At 45.2% G+C, this 24,662-nt stretch overlaps 2 protein-coding genes across 2 annotated transcripts in view; both read right to left on the bottom strand.

Annotated features, from left to right (window-relative positions):
• The window catches only part of GTF2IRD1 (GTF2I repeat domain containing 1), a 1,520,245-nt gene that overhangs the window by 1,314,051 nt on the left and 181,532 nt on the right, over positions 1-24,662 (bottom strand). The gene's annotated exons all lie outside the window — the stretch shown is intronic.
• Positions 3,202-23,879, bottom strand: NCF1 (neutrophil cytosolic factor 1). The gene is made up of 11 exons (XM_083479654.1): positions 23,719-23,879; positions 17,468-17,548; positions 15,030-15,105; positions 11,633-11,798; positions 10,689-10,744; positions 9,411-9,533; positions 7,831-7,938; positions 7,406-7,523; positions 6,082-6,189; positions 4,914-5,056; positions 3,202-3,902 (listed from the first exon to the last, which is right to left on the bottom strand). Exons 1-11 carry the CDS (start codon positions 23,788-23,790, stop codon positions 3,784-3,786), a joined length of 1,170 nt encoding a protein of 389 aa, XP_083335780.1. The 5' UTR covers positions 23,791-23,879; the 3' UTR covers positions 3,202-3,783.

Raw genomic sequence — 24,662 nt, 5'->3', positions numbered from 1 at the left:
CATTCATTTTTATGGGAATAAGCAGTGCTTTAAAAAAAAATGTTCAGGGGTACTCTCATTTTCATATTGAAATACTGCCTGTCAATGAGTCCAAACTTAGATTCACAAAATGTTTAGGGGTATGCATACCCCAGAAAAAAGGCACTGGGAGTAAGCCCAATGGATCTCAGTTGGTTAGACCATGGTGCTGAGAACACCAAGGTTGCAGGTTCAATCCCTGTATGAACCAGCTGCATATTCCTGCATTGCAGGGGGTTGGACTAGATGATCCTTGGGGGTCCCTTCCAACTCTACAGTTCTATGATTCTATGATTCTATGAACTAGTATAGAATTGCATTCCTAAAACAAACAAACAAAAAACACATTCAAAACAGATGTTCTAATTAAAACAGGCAATGCCTGTTTTATGTGAGGATAATTTATACCAATGACCACACCTCGCTCCTCCAACCACAGTAGAGATATTTTTTTTCTAAGCATGCGTAGTTCACCCCTTTTTAAAGCATAAAATGCACCAATGAGCATTGCTTCCCTTTATTAAAGTATAATAATAAAAATTTAATGCAATTAAATACCAAAAAGAACCATTAGAAATACTTTTGAACTATTCATGGAAAAGAACTGGAGGTTCTTATTCCATTAAGGCTGCAATCTTGTGTACACTTGTGTAAGCTCCATTGAACCCAGTGGGACTAACTGCAGAGCAAATTTACATTTATATTTTAACGTTTCCTCTAAGGAGCTCAAGGTGGAGTTCTTCTCCTTCCCATAACTTTCACATGACAACCTTGTGAGGTTGTCTGAGAGGCAGTGACTGCCACCCCCCATCACTCACTAGGCTTCATGGCCAAGCCTCCCAGGTCCTGCTCCGGCACTCTAACCACTATACCACACTGCAAGGTACAGTGGTACCTCGGGTTAAGAACTTAATTTGTTCTGGAGGTTCGTTCTTAACCTGAAACTGTTCTTAACCTGAAGCACCACTTTAGCTAATGGGGCCTCCTGCTGCCGCCACACGATTTCTGTTCTCATCCTGAAGCAAAGTTCTTAACCCGAGGTACTATTTCTGGGTTAGTGGAGTCTGTAACCTGAAGCGTCTGTAACCTGAAGCGTCTGTAACCTGAGGTACAACTGTACTAGAATCTTGATGCTTCTGGCTCCTCAAGCCTGTTTATACCTACACTTCAGACACATTCACTTCATAGTGAAGTCAGGTGCGTACACTTGAGACAGCTGTCACGCGCATGGGGCAAAACATCCCCACCCACTCTCTGATATGTTCAACACCATGCAGTTGCAACTTGAAACACAAGGCAGAGAGGACGAGCTTGTGTCATATTAAGCTGCACATCTGTTTTGGTGGTGGAGTGCCCCATTTGCCCTGATGGACCAGCCTCTGCTACTTCCGCGTAAACATGTGTCCCTATTTTCCAGGGACTGTCCCAGATTCACAGAAGCCATCCTGGTTTGTGATTTGACCCCAGAACACCCCACTTTTTCTTAGGATGTCCCTATTTTCATATGTTAGAAATGTTAGAGGGTATAGAGTTATGTGACTCCCTGTGTCAAGCAGATAAGTAACTAGACAACCTTTAGAAGACATCAGTAGGCAGCCCTGTATGGGGAAGTTTTAAAATATTTAATGCTTGCTTATGTTTTTATATATGTTGGAATTCACCCAGAGTGGCTGGAGCAACTGAGTCAGATGTGCGGAGTATAAATAATAAGATTATCATTGTTATAATTATGGATTAGGGCAGCCCTTTTTTCATCCAAGAAATGTTGGAGGGCATGTACACATGGTTGTGAAACAAATGCAGATTCTTCCTTGGTGTGTTCCAGACTCCACGACATAGGAGCCAACTCCTAGGGGCTTCGGGGGCTTCGGCCCCCAATATAAAATATTTGAGGGGGCCAGGCCTCCACAAAGTTTATGGGCATTCCCATTCAAATGGTGTGTGTGCACTGCATCATGTGATCGATTATGCAGGACGGGGCTTACCTGGGCCCCCCCACAATATTGTACAGTGGTACCTCTGGTTACATACTTAATTCGTTCCGGAGGTCCGTTCTTAACCTGAAACTGTTCTTAACCTGACGCACCACTTTAGCTAATGGGGCCTCCTGCTGCCGCTGCACTGCCACTGCACGATTTCTGTTCTCATCCTGAAGCAAAGTTCTTAACCCAAGGTACTATTTCTGGGTTAGCAGAGTCTGTAACCTGAAGCGTATGTAACCTGAAGCGTATGTAACCCGAGGTACCACTGTATTCAAGTTGGCTGCCCTGCTCCATGACCTCCCATTCCTTTCCTCTTGGACACAGATATACTTGGACATAGACCAAGGTCGTATTTAGAGCATGCATTCGCCCTTCCCCTTGTACTTCATAAAGCACCACACACGTGGATGCCGCAATGTAAATCAGATTTCCCCAACCTGGTTCCCTCCAGATACCAGCAGACTTGCTTGGAGAAGCCCTAGACTGGGAAAGTACAATAAAAGGGGCACAAATAAGGAACTCCAGTGAGAACCAGGCATTCTGGGTAGCCATAGGTTGGTGTCAGGCCACATCCACAACATCTACTGCTTTAATCTGTCATGGTTTATCCCAGAGCTGTGGTTTGCTAAGGATGTTGAGAGTGGGTAGGAGAACCTTGATTCCCTTCCCAATGCCACAGTTTCCAGAGTGGTTTAACAATCAATCCCTCTTTCCCAGGGAACTCTGGGAATTGTAGTTCTGTGAGGGGAAATTGGAGGTGTCTCTTAACAGCACCCGTAACAAACTATAGTTCCCAGGATGCTTTGAGATAAGCCATGACTGTTTTTAAAGTGGTATCACAGTGTTTTAAATGTATGGTGTGGACTTGGCCCCAGTTGGAAAGAAAAGCCAGGCAGTCAGTTCCACGTTTTGAGTCCTGAAGAACTTCCTGAGCAGGAGGGCTGCTAAGAACGCCCGTGCAACATTTTGTTGCACATCCCACTTCTTGTTAATAATTTGCAATCTTCCCTCTGACAGTAGAGAATTGTGAATTCCTTCCTTCCTCTCTCTCTCTCTCTCTCTCTCTCTCTCCCCGGGCTTAGGCAAGAGGTTTTGCAAAAAACGGAGACTTCAAAACAGAAAGTTATATGCTGATGATTTCCTTTCTGTTGCAAGAGTTTCCTATCCAGAACTGCCTGTGCAAGATGACGGGAAACTCAGGTTTCACATGCACTTATTTATTTATTTATCAAACATTTGTGTACTTAAACATATACATATATAGATATACTTGGGCATATTAACCAAAAACACAATTTACAAAAGAGCCTGTGCTGTATGTCAGATAATGAGTGACAAGCATTAATATCATTTTTCCTTCCTTCTCCTGCTATCACAAAATCGACTGATGGAATACTTCTCGTCTAGCAGCTAGCAAAAGCTAACGGCCAGCATTATTTATTTGTTAGGAGCATCAGTTACCCCACTAACCAGCCAACACTCAAGGCATCCACAGGCCTTCATGCCTCAATTGCTCTGTGTAGGCATTTAAACCTGCCGGAGCCAAACAAATCACTAGTCCATAAGATTTAATGTTGGGGGGAAGAAGGAAAAGGACATCCTGAAGAATGAACAGAGTCCACCAGCATCAAACCCTGAACTGACGACAATTTTACAACAAACACAGGCATATGCATTGCTAAAAATTCAGGCGCAGAGTTCTGGAAGGCAGAACTTCACAGGAGTCCAGTCTGGCCCGTGAGTCCCTCAGAGATGTCGCCATGGGCAGAAATAAGCTCCTTCCTCACTTGATTTTGCTTTTGGTGGTCTCTGAGCAGCGAGCCACAATCAAGTCTTTACTGGGTCTCGGCGGGATAGCGGGTTGAGCCTTGGACTGGTTATTCTCTGTCTCGTCTTTCTCCGCTATAAAATGAAAGAGGCACACAATAAATTCCTTTGTTTTCATCTCAAGAGGTGCTTGGAATGAACTGGTTCGATTTAACAAAGCTCACGGGATTGGTTCGAAAATCTCTGAACTGTAACTGAAAGCAGTTCTTACCATTTCGGGGTGAAGTGAATGTGAATTATGTCTGTTTTGGGGTGAACTCAGAACGACTCCTTGTGCATCTTCAAGTCAACTCTCTTACGAATATAATTTTTTTTACTCTTTAGACTAGGGATGTGGAACCTGTGGCTCTCCAAATCTCTCTGAACTACAGTTCTCAGAAGTCCTAGCAAGCGTGGCCCAAAATGCCTCACACCTGCCTTAGACTCCTTGGGCCTTTAAGCTTTAAAGAGCATAATTGTTGTGTGTTTTAATGTTTTCTTGGTCTTGTTAAACATATTTTATACTTCAGCATAGCAGTTTGCAGTGCTCCGAGGGCTTGGTTTTTGTTTTCGTTTGTTTATTTATTTTGCCAAGGCTCCTTTGGATAAAAACTTGAACTGTGAACTGAACTAGTTTGCTTTGTGAAGATCAAGTGTAAACTGGTCTGCCCTTCCCAGAACTTACTCCCTCAGATGGGTCATTGCAATAATTTTGAGTTGGTACCCAAATTTGCCCATCTTCCTCTCCCCACCTCATCCCCTTTTCCTTTCGTATTGTCCCCATTAGGCTGTAAGGTTGTAGAGAGAGGCCTTGTGCTGTTGTTTTCAATACGGCACCTTTTTATTTTAAAAAACACACACAAATAAATAAATAATCCACCTGCAAATTCCTGCCTCAGAGGTTGAGGTGGCTGAGAAGGGCCCTACTCTGCAACATACGAGCATGAGAAGAACCTTCCGGATCAAGCCAAAGGCCCATCTGCTTCAGCAACCTGTTCTCACAGCGGCCACAGCAACTCGCTACCTCCTCGCCACGGGGTGACTTTGGAAAAGCTGCTTTCAAACGAAACCAAACGAAGTACTGGGAAGGCCCCACCGAGTACTTACTGATAGTGCTGCCTTTGTAGATGAGGTTGTTCTTCATCTTCCTCCGGCTCACTAAGTATTTCACGCTGTTCCGCCGATACGTCTCCTGGCTGATCTGCTTGCGACCTTGATTGTGGATGCTCTTGACATTTCGGATGGTGGATCTGCCAAGTCAGAAGGAGAAAGAGCATGTCTTCCCTCGTGCCATATGCGAAATCGCAATGACACTCTGCAAATTCTATTACCAAAGTAATTGTACTGGCTTCATTTAGACCTTACACACACACACACACACACACAAACAAAGGGACAGGTTATATGAAGCTCAAGCTAGAGAAGATATAAGTTTGCTACAACGAACTAAATTTCCCCAATGTATTGTCTTTCTCAGAAAGGATCATCAAAGGTCTAGCTATCTAGAAGAACTGACAGTGTTTCCCTTATACAAGAATTATGCTTTCCAACATGTAAGAAGTCAGATACAGAAATGCTTGTTTGTTGGTTGGTTGGTTGGTTGGTTGTTTGTTTGTTTGTTTGGCTGAGAATGTAATCTGCTGTGAAACATCCTTTATAGGATGCCCCAAGGGGAAGATTTATGAGAAGTTCTTTGTCTGGTCTTATCAAGAAATAATCTGTTCACTCTAAGAAGATGTTTACCCACATGTAACATATGGGACAGAACTGCAGCGGCAAGGAAGCGTCGGGCAGAATGAACTAGTACAGTCACATCTGAGAAATTTAAGAGTATTTTCAGTTTTGCTTTAGTTTAAATTGGGTTTCATTCAACTGTGTCAAAAGCTTTCTGATTATTTTAACTTCTTCCTTAATGTTTTTTTTTTTTTACCTAACTGTTCATATCAGTGCTTTTCTTCTAGGGAAAAAAAGGAGCCGGTATTGCGTATCCTTGAGTACCCCCAGAATAAAAAACAACACTGGTTCATGTATAGGAAATTGTCAAAGTATATTTTTAAGGTGTCAAAGCCAGTGGATCATGTAATAAAGTTGCTTATGGTGATGCAATCAGCCTCTGTATATGGAATGGGAAGTGTTTGCAATTGTTTGATTGGACTCATGCAGAAAAATGTCTTGCACCAGTCCTTTTGATTATTGTTCCCATGCCAAAAATTACTGAAAGCATCTTCTTCCACCAACACACACACACACACACACACACACACAGACACACTACCTTCGAGGTGGGGCTCCTTTGTTCCTCAGCTGATTGTTCTCTGGGTTATTCAGCTCCCCAGATTTCTGCAGATACATCGACGGATAATAGCCTGTAGTTTCGTCCTTCCTGAGATTTCGGAAACAACATCAATTTACCCACAAGAAAAAAAGAGGAAGGAGCGCTGTGGTTGGCAAGCGGACAGAGAGACTTAATCCCAGGAGGGTGAAGGAGGACGTAACCCCAATCTCCCACACCATGAGCAATGCTGCCCCCACTTTTAATAAACACACTTTTTTGACATCCACAGATTCAGTACAATATTTGAAAGAGGTTTTCCTGGTTGGAGCCTATGTGGGTAAAACATCACACCGGACACCCTGACATGGGAGCAAGAGGTGTGATCCTGTTTCGCCCTCCACCCAGTAAATGTACACTTTGAATGATGGCCAATAAGGGACACCGTAAGCTGTATCAGACAGAGTCCTTCCCCCTTCACCCTGGTGCCCTCCAGGTCCTTTAGACCACAACTCCCATCAACCCTCGCCAGTGCAGCCATGATTCCATCATCCCCACCATGCAGCTGATGGGAGCTGTAGTCCCCAAACATCTGGAGGGCCTCAGGTTAGCGGAAAGGATTTATGAAAGGTCCAAACAAGTCCTTAGGGCAGGACAGTCCATGTCTATTAGCCACAGTAGACAGAAATGGAGCCTCCACATTCAAAGGCAGGATACCTCCAATTGCCACACACTAGGAAAAGACGCCTGGTACTTGGGAGAAAAGCAATGACAAACCTAGACAGCATCTTAAAAAGCGGAGACATCACCTTGCCAACAAAGGTCTGTATAGTTAAAGCTATGGTTTTCCCAGTAGTGATGTATGGAAGTGAGAGCTGGACCATCAGCCTTCTGGCTGATTGCCGAAGAATTGATGCTTTTGAATTATGGTGCTGGAGGAGACTCTTGAGAATCCCATGGACTGCAAGAAGATCAAACCTATCCATTCTGAAGGAAATCAGCCCTGAGTGCTCACTGGAAGGACAGATCCTGAAGCTGAGGCTCCGATACTTTGGCCACCTCATGAGAAGAGAAGACTCCCTGGAAAAGACCCTGATGTTGGGAAAGATGGAGGGCACAAGGAGAAGGGGATGACAGAGGACGAGATGGTTGGATGGTGTTCTCGAAGCTACCAGCATGAGTTTGACCAAACTGCAGGAGGCAGTGGAAGACAGGAGTGCCTGGCGTGCTCTGGTCCAGGGGGTCACGAAGAGTCGGACACAACTAAACGACTAAACAACAACAACACGTGATGCTTATTTCCACCAGCTCTTCTTTGGTTCCTCACCTGACAACCCACCATCCATCAAGCAGTTTATGGATAACTTCTATGGTTTCCCCTTCCTTCAGAGTGATCTCATCTTCCTGGGCAGCTGTGTAGCCTTTCCGGACAACATGGAGTTCCCCTTAAAACAAAAGAGCAGAGGGCCATTAAGAAGGACTCAGGAGTTTGCATCGCAACAAAAGACCCAATAATCATCTCATTTATATTCATCCTTCAGTTTGCACAGTTAAAGCACACACAACGTGCTTTCCGATCTGAATTGCAATCCTCTTCGTGATAGCCATGTGTGGTGCGGATCGCTATTGTTCCCATTTTACAGATAGGAAAACAGAGGCTGAAAGATAGCTATCTTTCAAACGCTGCCATTTAACTTCAGGGTTAATCGGGACCTGGGCATCCATGGACCCAACAGAGAGGGTTTGTTTTACCTGCATAGTTGGGATCCTGTTCTTCAGACTCATCTGGACCATCCATAGGTTCGAGGTAGGCAGCAGGGACCCAACCCCGTTTGTTCGTCTGCTGACAGAACCACCAACCTGGAGCGAGACAAATAGATAAATAAATCGGTGTCCTCCTGGACCAAGTTACCTGTCTCTAAAGTTTACACATCAGAAGTGCAGCTGGTTATGCTTATTGCCTGCACAAGTCATCAACCTCTTTAGACCCATGGGCTTATTTTGATTTTTTGAGGAAGCAGTGTAGGAGCCACCTCTTCAGGTCTTCAAAAGAGCCTGCTGGATCAGACCAATGGCCCATCTAGTCCAGCAACTTCTGGAAACCTGGAAGCAGGATCTGAACACAAGAGCACACTGTTCCCTCCTGCAGTTTCCAGCAACTGGTATTCAGAAGCATTGCCATTGATGGACATTGCTGCCTCCTGTCTGATAATATTCCACAGATTAACTGTATGCTAAGAAGGACTTTGGCAAGGGACGCGGATGGAGCTGTGGGTTAAACCACAGAGCCTAGGACTTGCCGATCAGAAGGTCGGCAGTTCAAATCCCTGCGACGGGGTGAGCTCCCGTTGCTTGGTCCCTGCTCCTGCCAACCTAGCAGTTCGAAAGCACGTCAAAGTGCAAGTAGATAACTAGGTATCACTCCAGCAGGAAGGTAAACAGCGTTTCCATGCGCTGCTCTGGTTTGCCAGAAGCGGCTTAGTCATGCTGGCCACATACCCGGAAGCTGTACACCGGCTCCCTTGGCCAATAAAGCGAGATGAGCGCCGCAACCCCAGAGTCGGCCATGACTGGACCTAATGGTCAGGGGTCCCTCATCTGCTCATCTGCCCCAGCAAAGATGGAGAGAAAGAAAGTGGGCACACTTAGCTTTTCCAAAGGACCTGGGCCAAAGTCAAGAGGCGATAGAAATAATACAAGCCTTGGAAAGCACATAGAGCCAGAAGAGGAAGTGGGAGAAGGCACCGCTCTTCGAACTTCCTCTCTCAATTCTATGCACGTTTTGAGGGAGGAAAGGGAAACCGCTGCCCTCATCTCATGACCAAGGAGGCAGTGAGGGAATCAGAGGCTCTCCATGAAGGCACCAGGAGAAGACCTCCAGGGACGCCATGGCCCCAGAGATGCAACATTGGTAGCCTCCGCTTAGGGGGCAGACCTCCTGCTGCGGCCAAAGTACAGACACTCCAAGTGTCCCTATTTTCCTGGATTTACAGAAGTCACCCAGTTTCTGTTTGGATCCTGGAATGTCTCACTTTTCCTTAGGACATCCTCACTGTCATCACAGAAATGTTGCAGGGTTTGGAGTTATGCGACTCCCGAGCCATCTGAAGGCAGCTCTGTATAGGGAAGCTCTTTTTAAAAAATGTTTAATGTTTTATTATGCTTTTATATGTGCTGGAAGATGCCCAGAGTGGCTGGGGCAACCCGGTTGGATGGGTGGGGGTATAAATAGTAAAACTATGACTATGGAAGAGGACGTTCCCTACTTTCTCTGCCACCGCTGTAAAACCAGCCCCTCTCTCAAGAGATAAACACCATCTCTCTCTCCTTACCGCTTTCGCTTTTCTCCACGACGTCCACCAGGTCCCCCATCTTGACCCCCATCTCAGTGCTGGAGTTCTTCTCATAGTCGCCAATTGCCCGATACGTCTGTAGGATGATGGGTCCTGTGATATCTATTGGAGGAGGAAGAAGAAGAGTTTGGATTTGATATCCCACTTTATCAGTACCCGAAGGAGTCTCAAAGCGGCTAACATTCTCCTTTCCCTTCCTTCCCCACAACAAACACTCTGTGAGGTGAGTGGGGCTGAGAGACTTCAGAGAAGTGTGACTGGCCCAAGGTCACCCAGCAGCTGCATGTGGAGGAGCGGAGACACGAACCCGGTTCCCCAGATTACGTGACTACCACTCTTAACCACTACACCACACTGGCTCTCAGGAGGAGAAGCGACTGTGATTAGGGGAACTCTCAAGGGCCCCGTCTGAGCCAGGATTCGCCAGAGCCAAGCCCCTGAGACCTGGCTGGAGTGCGAGGGACCAGCACCACGTGCAAACTTAATACAGTATATTTTGTGCCATGCAGAGGATGTCCCTCCACACTGAATAACGGTGAGCTAATTCTCCCCACACACATAGTTCTGGGATAAAGAGGGCACAGAGTTCGGGGCGGAAGGTGGAATCTGAAAAATAGACTTGAGAACTGCTTTCAGAGAGTTCCCAGTGCCACTTTTAGTTAGGAGAGAACACCGTGTTTTTAGTCCTTGTGGCAATTTATGAATCCAGAAAGCAGAGGAGGCAGCGAAGGACACTATAAATTTAAAGTATGGTAGGACTTGAACCAATGACTTCAAGTTACAAGAAAGGAGATTCCAACTAAAGATCAGGAAGAACTTTCTGGCTGTAAGAGATGTTTGACAGTGGAAAGGACTCCCTTGGAAGGTAGTGGACTCTCCTCCCTTGGAGGTTTCTAAGCAGAAGTTGGGTGGTCATCTGTCTGGGGTGCTTTCGTTGAGATCCCTGCATTGCAGGGGGTTGGACTTGATGACCCCTTGGGGGCCCCTTCAGACTCTAGGATCCTATGAAAGCGCATGGCTACTCCCAGAGAATCCCGAGCACTGCAGTTTATGCTTCACAGAGCTATGATTCCTAACGCCCTTAACCAACTACCCAGCCAGATGTTTCTGGAGAAGCTGCACACAGGTCATGAGGGCAACCACAGCTCTCTTTAGACCTTAGTGCTGCTGAGGGCAAGGCAGATTGTGATCCTGGCAGTAACATACAGTCACCGAAGACGAGCGGGAAGGATTTCACCACTTCTGCTTTTTAATTACCTGCTGCAATCTTCTTGGAGTCTTTTGGTATCAAAAAGGTTTCCGGTTTCTTGACGCTAAGGGGGAAAGAATCAAAGGTAAACACTGTTGAAAGTGTCAAGTCTTCCATCCCAGCCACAGACTCAAACTGGTGGCCTCAAGCAAGTTGGATAATCACACTGGCCTGATTTGCAGGGCTGTTGCAAGGATTACAAAGGTACCGTACTTTGGGTATTTGAAACACAGAATATAAGCATGCCCAGCACTGACTCTTTTTTTGTGGAGTGGGCCACAACTATGCACTCTTGTCTTGCCATGCAGTGTCAGGTTAGATGTCTATGGAGGCTGGACCACCAACCTCAGCCTGCCTCCAGCCAACTTGCTTGCCTTATATCTCACAAGCTGGCCAAGGAGTGGCCCTGACTGTCCACTTCCTCCTCCTTAGTCTCAGGGTCACCCTTGTAGAACTCAGCAGAGAGGTGGTGGATGGGGGGGAAGCTAGAAGGAGTTGGCTCTGCCTGTCACCAGCTCTGGCGCCCCCTACTGGTCGGCTCCCTGTGTTCTGCCCTACCAGGCCCAAGCGGTGTTTCTCTAATAAGTGTCGTTGGACTACAACCCCCATCATCCCTGATCACCATTCCTGCTAGTTACGGATGATGGGAGTTGTAGTCCAACAACAGCTGGGGACCCAAGTTTGAGAAACATGGCTGGGGAGCAGCTGCCACTGGGAAGGGGCTGTACTGAGATACTGTAAATGGCACTTTTCAGAGTCATTTACCAGGAGCGGAAGTGAGAGGGGAAGTGGCAATGAGCCCTAGGGGAGGGTGACACTGGACTTCTTACAGCTGCCCAAAGTATCAGGTGCTGACACTGGTTCGAGATGGACACGGCTCCCTTCTTCCCTATGGACCCTTCCCGCCAGTCTTAGCCCAATAGGTGCCTCCCAGCATCCTGACAATACTCACTGGCTTGCTATAGGTGGGTTCAGGTCATCCGGTCTGACTTTGAAGAAGGTCAAGACATGTCCACACCGGGAGATCTTGCGAGGCAGGTTGATGAGGGCCATGGTGTACTCGGAGAGCGTGTCTTGCCGATTTTGGGTGATTCGCTGGCTGTCAAACCACCTTGGCGCTAGATAGATGGGTAGGAAGGAACAAAGGAGTTTGCATTTCATCATGCCAGAGGACTACCCCGTCCCGTCCGGTCAATGCCTATTCCAGCCAATTCAGTTTGCATTTCAGGTGACACTACCTAACAGGCAAAGCTACCTTTCTAAAGCTGCACCTCTCCAAATTTCCCAGTGCAGTTCTCCAGCCCAGTAAAGACGCACAAACATGCATAAGATTGGTGAGAATAACATACAAAAATGTTACAGATAGGTAGCCGTGTTGGTCTGCCATAGTCAAAATAAAAAAGTTCCTTCCAGTAGCACCTTAAAGACCAACTAAGTTAGTTCTTGGTATGAGCTTTCGTGTGCATGCACACTTCTTCAGATACACTGAAACAGAAGTCACCAGACCCTTCTATATAGTGAGAAGGTGGGGAGGAGTATTACTAAGAAGGGTGGTGGGAATGGGTGATTGGCAGTTAGCTTGATGAGCCTGTTGACGACTCTTAACGACTGCAATAGGTCTTGCAGGAAAAGGCAAGGGGTGAGAAGGTGAAAAATGGCTTAGTCATGTATAATGAGATAAGAATCCAATGTCTTTGTTCAGACCAGGTCTCTCCATGGTTTTAAGTTTGGAGAGTTGCAATTCAGCAGCTTCTCTTTCCAGTCTATAGACTGTCTATAGACTGGAAAGAGAAAGAGTCTATAGACTGGAAAGAGAAGCTGCTGAATTGCAACTCATTACCAAACTTAAAACCATGGAGAGACCTGGTCTGAACAAAGACATTGGATTCTTATCTCATTATACATGACTAGCCATTTTTCACCTTCTCACCCCTTGCCTTTTCCTGTAAGACCTATTACAGTCGTTAAGAGTCGTCAACAGGCTCATCTCAGCTATCCGCCAATCACCCATTCCCACCACCCTTCTGAGTAATACCCCTCCCCACCTTCTCACTATATAGAAGGATCTGGCAACTTCTGTTTCAGTGTATCTGAAGAAGTGTGCATGCACACAAAAGCTCATACCAAGAACTAACTTAGTTGGTCTTTAAGGTGCTACTGGAAGGAATTTTTTTATACAAAAATGTGTTACTTTGGGGAGAAATTATTGACAAAGAAGAAGTATATTCTGGGCAAAATTGCATAGGAAAAATGTGTATTTTGGGAGAAATTCACATTCAAATGTCAACTTCAAAATAAAAATAAAAAAGTCATACACAGATGTGGTTGGGAAAATGAGAAATTGAAAGAAACTGAAACAGACAGCGTACGCTTGTGTCTCAGTTTGTGACTTGGTTCAAGACTTGGCCATTTCTCATCATTATGTAAACAGGATCCAAAAGGGAACAGGAACAATTTTTTTTTTTTAACCACATGTGGCTGCTTGGTCAATCAGCTGCAACGGAACAGTTATTTCAGCGCCCGAAACCCACTGCATTTGCAAGACAACTGATTTGGACAAACCAAAGATCTAAATGTGTTCCTGGTTACTACATAGGAAGTGAGCGTTTGAGCAATGACAATGTTATGACTTTGTGAGTGCCAGGCACCACTAAATTCCTGGGTCCAGCAGGCGTTAGAATATAATCAAGGCTTGGGGGGTTAAACTGCTAATCCCTATACCCAAGCTTCCTGTGTTCAGGTGATCGCCTGGGAGATGGGCCATTAGGAGAACAAAGGAATAGGCCATTAAGAAAGTAAATAGGAGAGTGGAGTCTGGGTCAGACAGCAAATGGGTGGGACCATGCCCTCAATTCAGAGTTAGTTAGAAGACAAAGGCAGAGCTGAGACTTGGCTGTGATGTGACCTAGAGGGGGGGAAAGGTTGCAAGCTGGAAAAAGCAGCAAGTTGGAGAGAAGGTCAGAGCACAGTGGTTGATTTCTGTTTGAATTCAAGTCTTTGGGAGAAATGAGACCCTCTTGGGGTGTTGATGCTGTGAGCCCCTCCATCATAAGCTCAGGTTGTATATATGTGCCAGTAAACCATGTATCCTAAAGACACTACAGTCTCTACATTGCCATGTTTCCAAAAGGAACATTCAGTCTGCCCATTTCCCAGAGCTTACTAGAAACCAGAGAACATTTGGGTGCTGCCAGTGAAATGTTAAAGTACAGTGGTACCTTGGGTTACATATGCTTCAGGTTACATACGCTTCAGGTTACAGACTCTGCTAACCTAGAAATAGTACCTCGGGTTATGAACTTTGCTTCAGGATGAGAACAGAAATTGTGCTCCTGTGGCACAGCGGCAGCAGGAGGCCCCATTGGCTAAAGTGGTGCTTCAGGTTAAGAACAGTTTCAGGTTAAGAACGGACCTCCGGAATGAATTAAGTATTTAACCTGAGGTACCACTGTACTGGGGCTCAGCCTTAAATCTTGTGAAATAATATACCGCATTTTTCCGTGTAATAGACGACAATTTTTCCTTAGAATTAATAGGCGAAAATTGCGGGTCGTTTCATAGATGGATATCAGAGGGGTGACAGGCGATTGGTGGCGGCAGCCAGCAGGAGATTGGCAGAGGTGATTTTGCAGTGGTTGCTGCAGCAAGGCCTGGTGACAATTGGGTGTGCTATTTACGGCAGCGGCAAGGTGTGCATGCAATCGGCTGTGGTTGCATTGAGTGTGCAGGTGGGCTTTTGGCAGCGAGCATGCAGACGATTGTTGGCCACGGCGATGCGTGCAATTTGCATTGGTGGGCAGGCTGTAGAGCAATTGGCGGAGGTGACTCCCCTGTCCCCTCAAAAGAAGCTCAACAACTTTGGGCAATTTCCCCCAAAAAAATTTTGTTGCGGTCCAAAAAAATAGGGGTCATCTTATACAAGGGGGGGTGTTATACACGAAAAAATATGGTAATATGATGAGGTGGGAGGTGTTCTTTTGAGCATGTGAAGACTGCTTTCACTCTCCACCAAAGGAAAGCCCTGAATAGCTGGGAAGAAGGATCCTACATAAACACACACCTGCAAAGAATCCCGAGAAACTGAGCTTGTTAAAGGTAGTGGAGATTGTAGCTCGGTGACAAACAAACTACAGTTCCCATGATTCTTTGGGAGGTGGGAAATGGGATTTAAACATACGGTGTGTGTACATCCAAAATGTCATTTAGGCCAGCAGTTTGAAATTTCAGTCAAGTTTGCCACGATGATAATTTGAAATATAGTGCTGATTGTAAATCAGGGCTGGCTTTATATCTCCAGACTCAGGGCAATGCCAAGAACCTAGAACTGGCAGTTGTACTGGCTTACTTACCAGGCAAGTGAGGAATGATCCTGTTCTCAACACTAATGTCCCCAGATTCAATAGGAAACATCTCCTTTAAAGTTTTCTGGAGAAAGGAGAGAAAGCAAGAGCCGCCTTAGAATTCTAGATGAAAGTATGGACGAAAAACAAATCATCGAGTGCATTTAGTCACTTCCAGCCAGTAATTTAATAAGGGACTTCCATTCCCACCACTTTGGCAATTAGCAATTGCTTCCCCTGCTTTTAAAAAGTAAATTGCAGACAGGGGAGCAGAAGTCTGGATTGGGACCCTGATGCAGGGCGGGAAGAGAGGAGTCCCTTAATCTTTCATCCTTTTCTACGGGATTCTGGTGCAGATTGTGGGGAGGGGTGTGTGTCCATAATTTACCGGTACTTTTAAAAAAGCAAATCCCCATTCACCAACGGATGCATTGACATTGATGATATCACTTCAAAGAGTCCCCCCCCCCCAAGAATTTGGGGAGCTGAAATTTGTTAAGGGTACTGAAATTTGTTAGGAGGCTTCCCCCCCAATTCTCCACACAGAACTACAATTCCCAAACTCCCCTGAGAAGAGAGGTTGATTGTTAAACCACTCTGCAGCTCCCTGAGGGGAACAGGGGTCTCCTTTGCAACTCTCAGCACCCTCAACAAACTATAGCTCCCAGAATTATTTGGGAGAAGCCATGACCGTTTTACATTGTGTCGCAATGCCTTAAATCTGTGGCCAAAGAGCCGGACATGACCAGGCAGTGGGACAGCCATATGACAGGAACCAGCAACAAGAAGCAGGGACTGTCCTGTGAAGTGGTAACTGGTAGGGTGGAAGGCAGGAGGCTGGCAGTAGGTGGCGCCAGAGCAGATGACAGGCAAAGCCGCCCCCTGATTGGTTGTAAGTAAGAAGTCTGGCAGGAAGAGGCTGGCTAGGAGCAGACTGAGTTTGGTGAGGCAGTGCCCCATTTGTTGCAGTGGGTCAGCCTCCGCTGGTCTCATGGGGCCTGAATGGAGAGACATCTGGAATTACAAAGTCTGAGTGTCCCAGAGTGACCCAGCGGCTGCCCCTCCCCTGGGTTTCCACCTCATCCTTCCCAAAACAAGAAAACAAAAGAGCAAGGCACAAGGTTGACGGCAAAGGCAGCGACAGACTTCCCCTTTGTGGCTTGCAAAAAAAGGGAAAGACTTGAAATGTTGAATTCTCATCATATGACTATCTCATGAAATAATATTTAAACCAGGCAGCTCAGAAATTCCAACCAGATGCATTAAAAAAGAGAACAATGCAGGAATCACCCTCTTTTGTTGACCACCTACTCGGCTGCCCTTCCTTCCAGCTTTAGTGAGATTTATAAGGTTTGCCCACAATGCTTGCGAGTGCGTATTTTTTGATGGCTCTGGTTCCTCTTACCCTTGATCCCCACTACCTTCCACCCCACAGTCCCAATGGGCTGCTCAGAGAACTACTCAAAATGACATCCTATCTTCCTAAGAAAGAGGAGCAACCACAGAAAGTTGCCCTAGGGCAGCATAAAGTAAAGGTAAAGGGACCCCTGCCCATTAGGTCCAGTCGTGGACGACTCTGGGGTTGCGGTGCTCATCTCGCTTTACTGGCTGAGGGAGCCAGCATACAGCTTCTGGGTCATGTGGCCAGCATGACTAAGCCGCTTCTGGTGAACCAGAGCAGCACACAGAAATGCCGTTTACCTTCCCACCGGAGTGGTACCTCTTTATCTACTTGCACTTTAACATGCTTTCGAACTGCTAGGTTGGCAGGTATACACAGAGTTAGACAGGGTGCTGGCGTTTGTCCTCGTTGATATCTAACCCTTGAGCGCAACATCACCAACACTTCATTTGATCAAACTTGCCTTTGTTGATATCTACAGAAGCCTGGCTAAAGGAACTTTAATGACTGAATCTTCCTTTTGGACACAATTTGAATGAGTTTTCTGTTTGTGGCTTCTGTAGTAGATCTTGTACATAGCTCTCTCAATTTTTGGATTATTAATGTAAGATTTAGAACGTTGGTAGAGTTTTGTGTGCCGCTTATATCTGCTTAATTTATACCGGTCTACTATGAGAATTGGCAGCATAGGTTCATTTCTTCAGTACTTGTATTTCCTAAGAAAGAGGAGCAACCACAGAAAGTTGCCCTAAAAAGAAAAAAAAGGAGGCCACAGGTTTGCATGGCATTATATTATATGTATAGATGCAGAGTCAGGAATGATTGCTGTGATTTAACTCCTCAAAGGTGAGAAGGAGGCCTATCTGAAATAGCAGCAATTATTTCTAAATCTGCAGGTGTCCATATAGATTAGCCCATGCACATTTTATGCAAGTCCTCCTCTCAGTCTTCTTTGGCAATGTAATGAATGCACCATCCTAGCACTGAAAGACATTGAGATTAGCCAGACACTCTTAAGGCGCCAGAGACGCAACAGTTTACTTACATGGAAGTCGTAGATCTCGGTGAACTTCCGATACACAACTTTCTCGGTGAGATCTTGCCATTTCACGAGAAACATGTAGACCTGACAAGGAGAACAGACCGTTGTTCAGAATCAGCGAAAGCTTTCAAATGGCCTCCCCCAGCCAACCCTACTCTTCATCCCTGGCTGTTCAGAGGGCGCAGAATTTAGATGTGCAGGGAGACTCCATTAATGATGAATGTTACACACATTATGTTCAAAATTAAAATGCATTAAAAATAGGTGTTATCTGCTTTGACGCTGGAATCCTAGAGCGCTTCTGGTCCTGCAGAAACACTCATCAGAAGCTGAAGCATTAAGCACAAAACAATGCCAGTTTTCCCAGTTCTAAAATAAGCAACTAATGTAGGCATCCTGAAAACTGTCCATAAATATTCACTAATAGAGACATATCCGAATCTGGAAACGGACTCGTGGTTTTTCATTGTACGACTGGTGTTTTTGTTTTGTTTTCATGTCGTAAAATGCAGGGTTGACTTATGGGTGTGTTACAGCCTTGTGTTGGCGGGCAGCAGGCACAGAAGAATCAAACAGTCATAGAATCACTAAATTGTAGAGTTGGAAGGGACCTCAGGGGTCATCTAGTCCAACCCCCTGCAATGCAGGAATCTTTAAAAAAAACAAAAACCCACAATATGAAAGAATTCTTAATTTACAAAAATACGTGTGTTGTCTTTTTTTCAAGTTGCGTTTTCAACAGATCAGTTACCCAATGTGGGGCTTGAATTCATGACCCCGATATTAAGAGTCTCACGCTCTACCAACTGAGCTATCCATTATCTCCTCTTGCCATGCTGCCCATGGACTGGAAATCCCAGGAAATGAACCTGGGATTTGGGGGGCGCAAAGCATTTGCTGTGCTTTAGAACGGGGGCTGTTCCCTCGCAGCCTCCTCTAAGCGAGGGTATTCCCAAGCAATGCACATGGGGTGGAATTTCCTGTCTTTGTTCACACATGGTCCCCCCCCCCCCTTTTCTACAGGCAAGCCACATGATAGAGCACTCGAATCATAAGCCTGCTGGCTGTTGCTTCACTCCTGGGGCACTTCCAGACTTGCGGTCTGCGGGACTTTCAATCAAGTGCCTTCCAATTGCACAATTAAAGTTGAGCTGTTGTGCAACAAACCTGCTTCCTCAAAAGATGACATTTGCAATGAACAAAGTGATGGGAAAGCGCAACATCATCTAATCTCCCTGCAAACAAATCCAGGGGCATGCTCAGTAAACAAGTCATCTGGGAGCCCCCCCCCCCCCGTTCTCCTTCCATCTTTTTTTCCCTTTCAGGCTGAAGAAAATGCAGCTTTTTAAAAACACAGCAAGCGAAAACCAGCACTATCTTTTCACTGTAGATCACCTGGGCTCTGCCCTGCCTTTTCCCAAGGGGCCTAATTTGGCATGAGCATTGTGCAATAAACGAAAATCTGCCCTTATTCCCTTATGGGGGACACAAGAGCCCTTATACAGTGGTGCCCCGCAAGACGAATGCCTCGCAAGACGGAAAACCCGCTAGACGAAAGGGTTTTCCGTTTTTGAGCTGCTTTGCAAAACGATTTTCCCTATGGGCTTGCTTCGCAAGACGAAAACGTCTTGCGAGTCTTGCGATTTTTTTCGCTCCCCCCCTTTTTCTAAGCCGCTAATAGCCTTTTAGGCGCTAAGCCGCTAAGCCTTTAATAGCCGCTAAACCGCTAATAGCGCTAATCCGCTAAGCTGCTAATAGGGTTGCTTCGCAAGACGAAAAAACCGCTTGACGAAGAGACTCGCGGGATGGATTAATTTCGTCTTGTGAGGCACCACTGTAGAGTCCTTTGTAGGTTCTCCATTGGTCGGAGATAAGAACAGAGGCTAACCAGAGAATATTGAGAAGCAAAGCAGCTAGTAAGCCTGATCTTTATTGAACTGTTGCAACAGGGTGCCCCTTCACACGCAGGAGGAGGCGGCCCCAGAACCAAGGTGTGTCCGCCCTTATACAGACATTTTAAATTGCCTGCCTTCGAGTCCAAGACCACCCCCAGAAACATCATACCTACATCACAGAAAGGGCGGGCTACAGCAGAAATCTGAGTGAGTTGTTTACCTGCTGTCTGGCAAGTTACCTGTTAATGCTTACTTGATTGGATACCCTGGGGAGCCTGACCAGTCTTTTGTAATAATAAATACTTAGTTCCTGAGCCAGGTCACAGGCTCACCCTATTCATACACAGATATACCCTTAAGACAGGTTTTGTGAGTGAAAAGACAATGAGGAGGCTTTTCCATTTTCCTCTGACCTTGCAGAGAAAACAGATTTGGTCAGTCTGAGAGCCAAAATGGTTCTATGGCTGTTTTCCTGTGCTGCTTCAGACATGTGGTTTATATATTTATGTACGTGTTTGCTTGGTATATTGTTGTAAAATTTATGAACATTTATTATATATATATAAGACCTTGATTTTTTTTATTTCAATCATGAGCATTTACACCTGGGGCACCTGAAAACTTGCTGCCACTCACACAATGAACGTGGCCTTTCCGTACCCTGGGGACACAGAAACTGGGGCTTTTGAGATGCCAGGCTCCCATCAGCCCCAGTCAGCATGGCCAGGAATGATGGGAGTTGTAGTCCAACAGGTTTCCTTATCCAACCCTGAGCTATGCAAGGCCCAGTGCCTCTCACCTAGCTCTTTTTCAGTTGTTCACAAGGATGGCAGCCGAGGGGAAAGTATGACAAAAGCAGAGAGGATTTCCTTGCAGGCATTTGTGAGTTCAGAACAGTGAAATTGCAAATTAAACCACAGTCGTACCTTGTTTCTCGAACGGCTTAGTTACCAAACAAATTGGCTCCCAAATGCCACAAACCTGGAAGCGAGTGTTCTGGTTTGCGAACTTTTTTTCGGAAGCTGAACATCCGACACGGCTTCTGCTTGAGTGCAGGAAACTCCTGCAGCCAATCGGAAGCCAAGCTTTAGTTTCCGAATGGTTTCAGGAGTCAAACGGACTCCCGGAATGGATTAAGTTTGAGAACCACGGTACCACTGCCTTTCCTTCCAAGCAGAGGCTGATCACGTTTAACCTAAGTGGAAAAGAGAGCCGATGACCTTGCTCTCTCTTTCTCTTCTTGGTTGCGGAAAACCCCACCCCTATGAATCTGCAGCAGTGTTGATCACCAAGCCCTTAAATGCTGAAGTTCCCTGGGCGGCCCAGAATGACTTAACTATCCTCTTCCTGCAGATCATCATGGTGCAATAGTGTTATAAAAAGAAGGAAGGTCAAGAAAATCCCTGCCAAGGCTGGAGTGGGTGGCTCAGGGTTTGCTGTTAACCGGCAAAGGGGAACGAAAGAAAGCAGAGTCCAAAAATCTTGAAACAACAGTGGGGAGGTCAGGGAGTGATGTCCTAACCAGGCATAGACACACCCGTCAATTTCAGATCCTCTTGGTTTCTCATTCTTCCAAGCGTAAGCTTGGTTCCTGCCATTTCTGCATAATATTGCAATTTTTTAAAACAAAATCTACACAAAAATGCGTGTGAGCATGATATGCTCATTTTTGTTGCCTACACTTTTTTGCAAGGAGTTTGCTAACACCACACCTAATAGAATGCGTTTTGGTGCGTTAATTTCCACATGGCTTTGCACACAGTTTGCACTAATGTACGCATCTTTTGTACCAGTTCTTCCGTTGGTAGATGTGTGTTAGGAGCCTCAGAGAAGGGCAAACTTCCAAGGATTCTGGTGTACGAAGTGCAGGTTTGACAGACTAAGGATGAAATGAAAGCTGAATCTATGTCTCCCCCATCCCTAGATCTAAGCAGGATCTCCAGTCAGATGACCCTCCTCCACTCTCTGCCTTATGAGGAACGGCTAAGGGAGCTGGCCATGTTTAGCCTGGAGAAGAGGAGGTTAAGGGGTGATATGATAGCCATGTTCAAATATATAAAAGGATGTCACATAGAGGAGGGAGAAAGGTTGTTTTCTGCTGCTCCAGAGAAGCGGACACGGAGCAATGGATCCAAACTACAAGAAAGAAGATTTCACCTAAACATTAGGAAGAACTTCCTGAGAGTAAGAGCTGTTCGACAGTGGAATTTGCTGCCCAGGAGTGTGGTGGAGTCTCCTTCTTTGGCGGTCTTTAAGCAGAGGCTTGACAACCATATGTCAGGAGTGCTCTGATGGTGTTTCCTGCTTGGCAGGGGGTTGGACTCGATGGCCCTTGTGGTCTCTTCCAACTCTATGATTCTATGATTCTTTTCAGATTAAAGAAAGGGCCAGCAGGAGAGGGATATAAAACGACGAACAGCATGGAGAAAGTGGACAGAAAAAATGTTTTTCTCCCCCTCTCATAACACTGGAAACTGGTGGGCATTCAATGAATCGAGGACTGACTTTATAGTTTAACTGATGCTTATTTTTTGTAAACTGCTTAGAGAACTACTGTAGTTAAGTAGTATATAGATTGTTTAAGTTAATAATCAAAATACACAAATCTCAGCTGAGTGATGATTGCTTGCCTATGTCTTGCCTGGGTGGTTTTGGGGTCGGCAGCACTGCAACTTATTATTATTATTATTATTATTATTATTATTATTATTATTATTATTATACCTGGACTTCAGCCTAAGGCCATAGGGTGGGTCACAACAACTGGAAACAGAGCATTGAAAACAAACTACTGTCCTAAGAATAGGGTGGTTCCTAAAACTATACATCGCAAGGGCCAAAAGCAGAACTAAAAAGACGCATCTTCCACATAACGAGGAGCAAAAATGAGATGAATAGAAAAGCTCTGTAGTTGAAAGGACGTCTCTCACAGGCATATTTTCCCTTCCCCTTTGCTCAGGAGCAACAAGGACTTCCCAACAATCGTACATCCATCTGTGGCGCATCTGCAGTGTGGTGCAGTGGTTAGTGTGCCTGACTAGGAAGAGTTGAGAGACACCAGGGTTCAAATCACTACTCAGCCATTATTATTATTATTATTATTATTATTATTATTATTATTATTATACAGTGGTACCTCAGGTTACAGACGCTTCAGGTTACAGACGCTTCAGGTTACAGACTCCGCTAACCCAGAAATAGTACCTCGGGTTAAGAACTTTGCTTCAGAATGAGAACAGAAATCGCGCGGCGGCAGCAGGAGGCCCCATTAGCTAAAGTGGTACCTCAGGTTAAGAACAGTTTCAGGTTAAGAACGGACCTCCAGAACGAATTAAGTTCTTAACCAGAGGTACCGCTGTACTGCCCTTCATCAAAAGATCTCAGGGCAGTTCACAAGAAAAAATATATAAGACCAAAGCAATAATAATAATAATAATTTATTATTTATACCCTGCCCATTTGGCTGGGTTTCCCCAGCCACTCTGGGCGGCTTCCAACAAAAGATTAAAAGTACATTAAAACACCAGTCATTAAAAACTTCCCTAAACAATTAGTTAAAACAGAAAAAGCAAAACAATACCACCACCCCCACACACAATGCCATGAAGCTCCCTGTGTGGCCACGGACCAGCCACTCACTCTCAGCCTAACCTACCTCCCAGGGTTGTTGTGAGGAGAAAACGAGGAGGAAGAGAACCGTAAGCACCACTTTGAGGAGGGAAGGTAAGATACCGAGACCTGGGAGAAGAGTTAGTGGAAGAGGATTGGAAGAAGTTTAAAGACTATTTGCAAAAACATTGTAAAATGTTAGAATGTTAGAATGTTGGAAGGCTAAAATGATGCAAGATATAAAGACAATGTGGCATTAGTGATATAAGTAAAAGGAGTATGCAACAAATGTCTCAAAAGATAAGGGTGGAAAAATTAGAGTACACTGTGTCAAATCTAATCAAAAGGATATAAAGGGAAAAATTGGAGACACAATAGGTTGAAATGCATAATATAGATTAAGATCTGAAAGAGGGTAAGATATTGCTGAATATGAGTGTGTAAAAAGGAACACAGAAAAGGGAGATGTGAGGAAGTCAGGAAGAAGGGTTATGAAAACAACAAGTAAAAATTTGGACTTTTATGTTTTTTTATGTCTTGTTTTTATGATTTCCTTTTTTTCTTTTTGTTTCTTACTTTTTATATGTTTTTATTGTATTTATCAGTTTTGCTTTGAGTGTGATAATGTTGTTTCTTTTTTGGTTTGATTGGAAAGATGGTTTTCTGTTTAAAATCTCAATAAATATTTTTTTTTTTAAAAAAAGAGGAGGAAAGGTAAGATAATAAGGTAACAACAACAAAAAGACTTACATAGTGCTGGCTTGGGAAAAACCTCTTCTCGTAGCCCAGCAGTTCAATATGTCGGATATAGGTATCTCCCATGGTCGCTGCTAAATCCCTGCAGCCCTGATGCTTGTTGGCTGTGGCTGAGATAGTGCCCCCTCGCTGTCAAACGACCTGGCTTGTGGGCCGCAGCTTTTATCCTCGTTAAAAAGGAGAAGTCTCATTTCCCCACATTGCACATTGTGGATTTTTTCTGGGTGTGTGTGTGTGCTGGGTTTCTGTTTTCTGCACCTGGCGTGTGTCTCCAGAGCATGGCAAACACGACACTAGAAGCTGCCTGGTGTGTGTTATGTCTGTGCTGTGGGCTCCTGGCTCCAGAAGACATGTGCTAGAGGCAGCATCAAAGTTCGCTGGCAAGGAATGATCTGGGTTCCTGAGGCTCCCCTGGGCTGCCAGGTTGATATTGCTCTGCCTAATCTGACTCGCAGGATTGCTGCAAGGACAGAATTGCAGGATGGGGGCAAAGAAAGAGGAAGCGGATTACCGGAAACACGGACAAAAGAAAGTTTACATTTGCATAACAGGTGCATGTGGTAATTTACAAGTATATATGCAAGACTGCATCTCACCACCATGGTGGGCGAATGGCAGCCAGGTTACCTGTCGGCCTGCTTCATCTGCTGCCCAACTGCCATTCTTATCATTTATCGTTATTATTATTTCTTCTTTTTTCTTCTTTTGATATTAATAGTCTATTGAAAAGTTTACAATTATAAAGAAATAAAGTAATGCAAAGAAAAAAACACAAAAAATGTGTAGAGAAATATATATATATATATATGAGAATATATACTGTAAATGTAAAGGGTAAAGGACCCCTGGACAGTTAGGTCCAGTCAAAGGCGACTATGGGGTTGCGGCGCTAATCTCACTTTCAGGCCGAGGGAGCTGGCATTGGTCCACAGACAGCT

The sequence above is a fragment of the Podarcis liolepis genome, assembly GCF_965112155.1.
Source record: "Podarcis liolepis genome assembly, chromosome: 16".
Classification (NCBI taxonomy): Eukaryota; Metazoa; Chordata; class Lepidosauria; order Squamata; family Lacertidae; genus Podarcis; species Podarcis liolepis.
The sequence above is the reverse complement of the archived record's forward strand: the minus strand, read 5'-3'. Positions and strand labels throughout refer to the sequence as shown.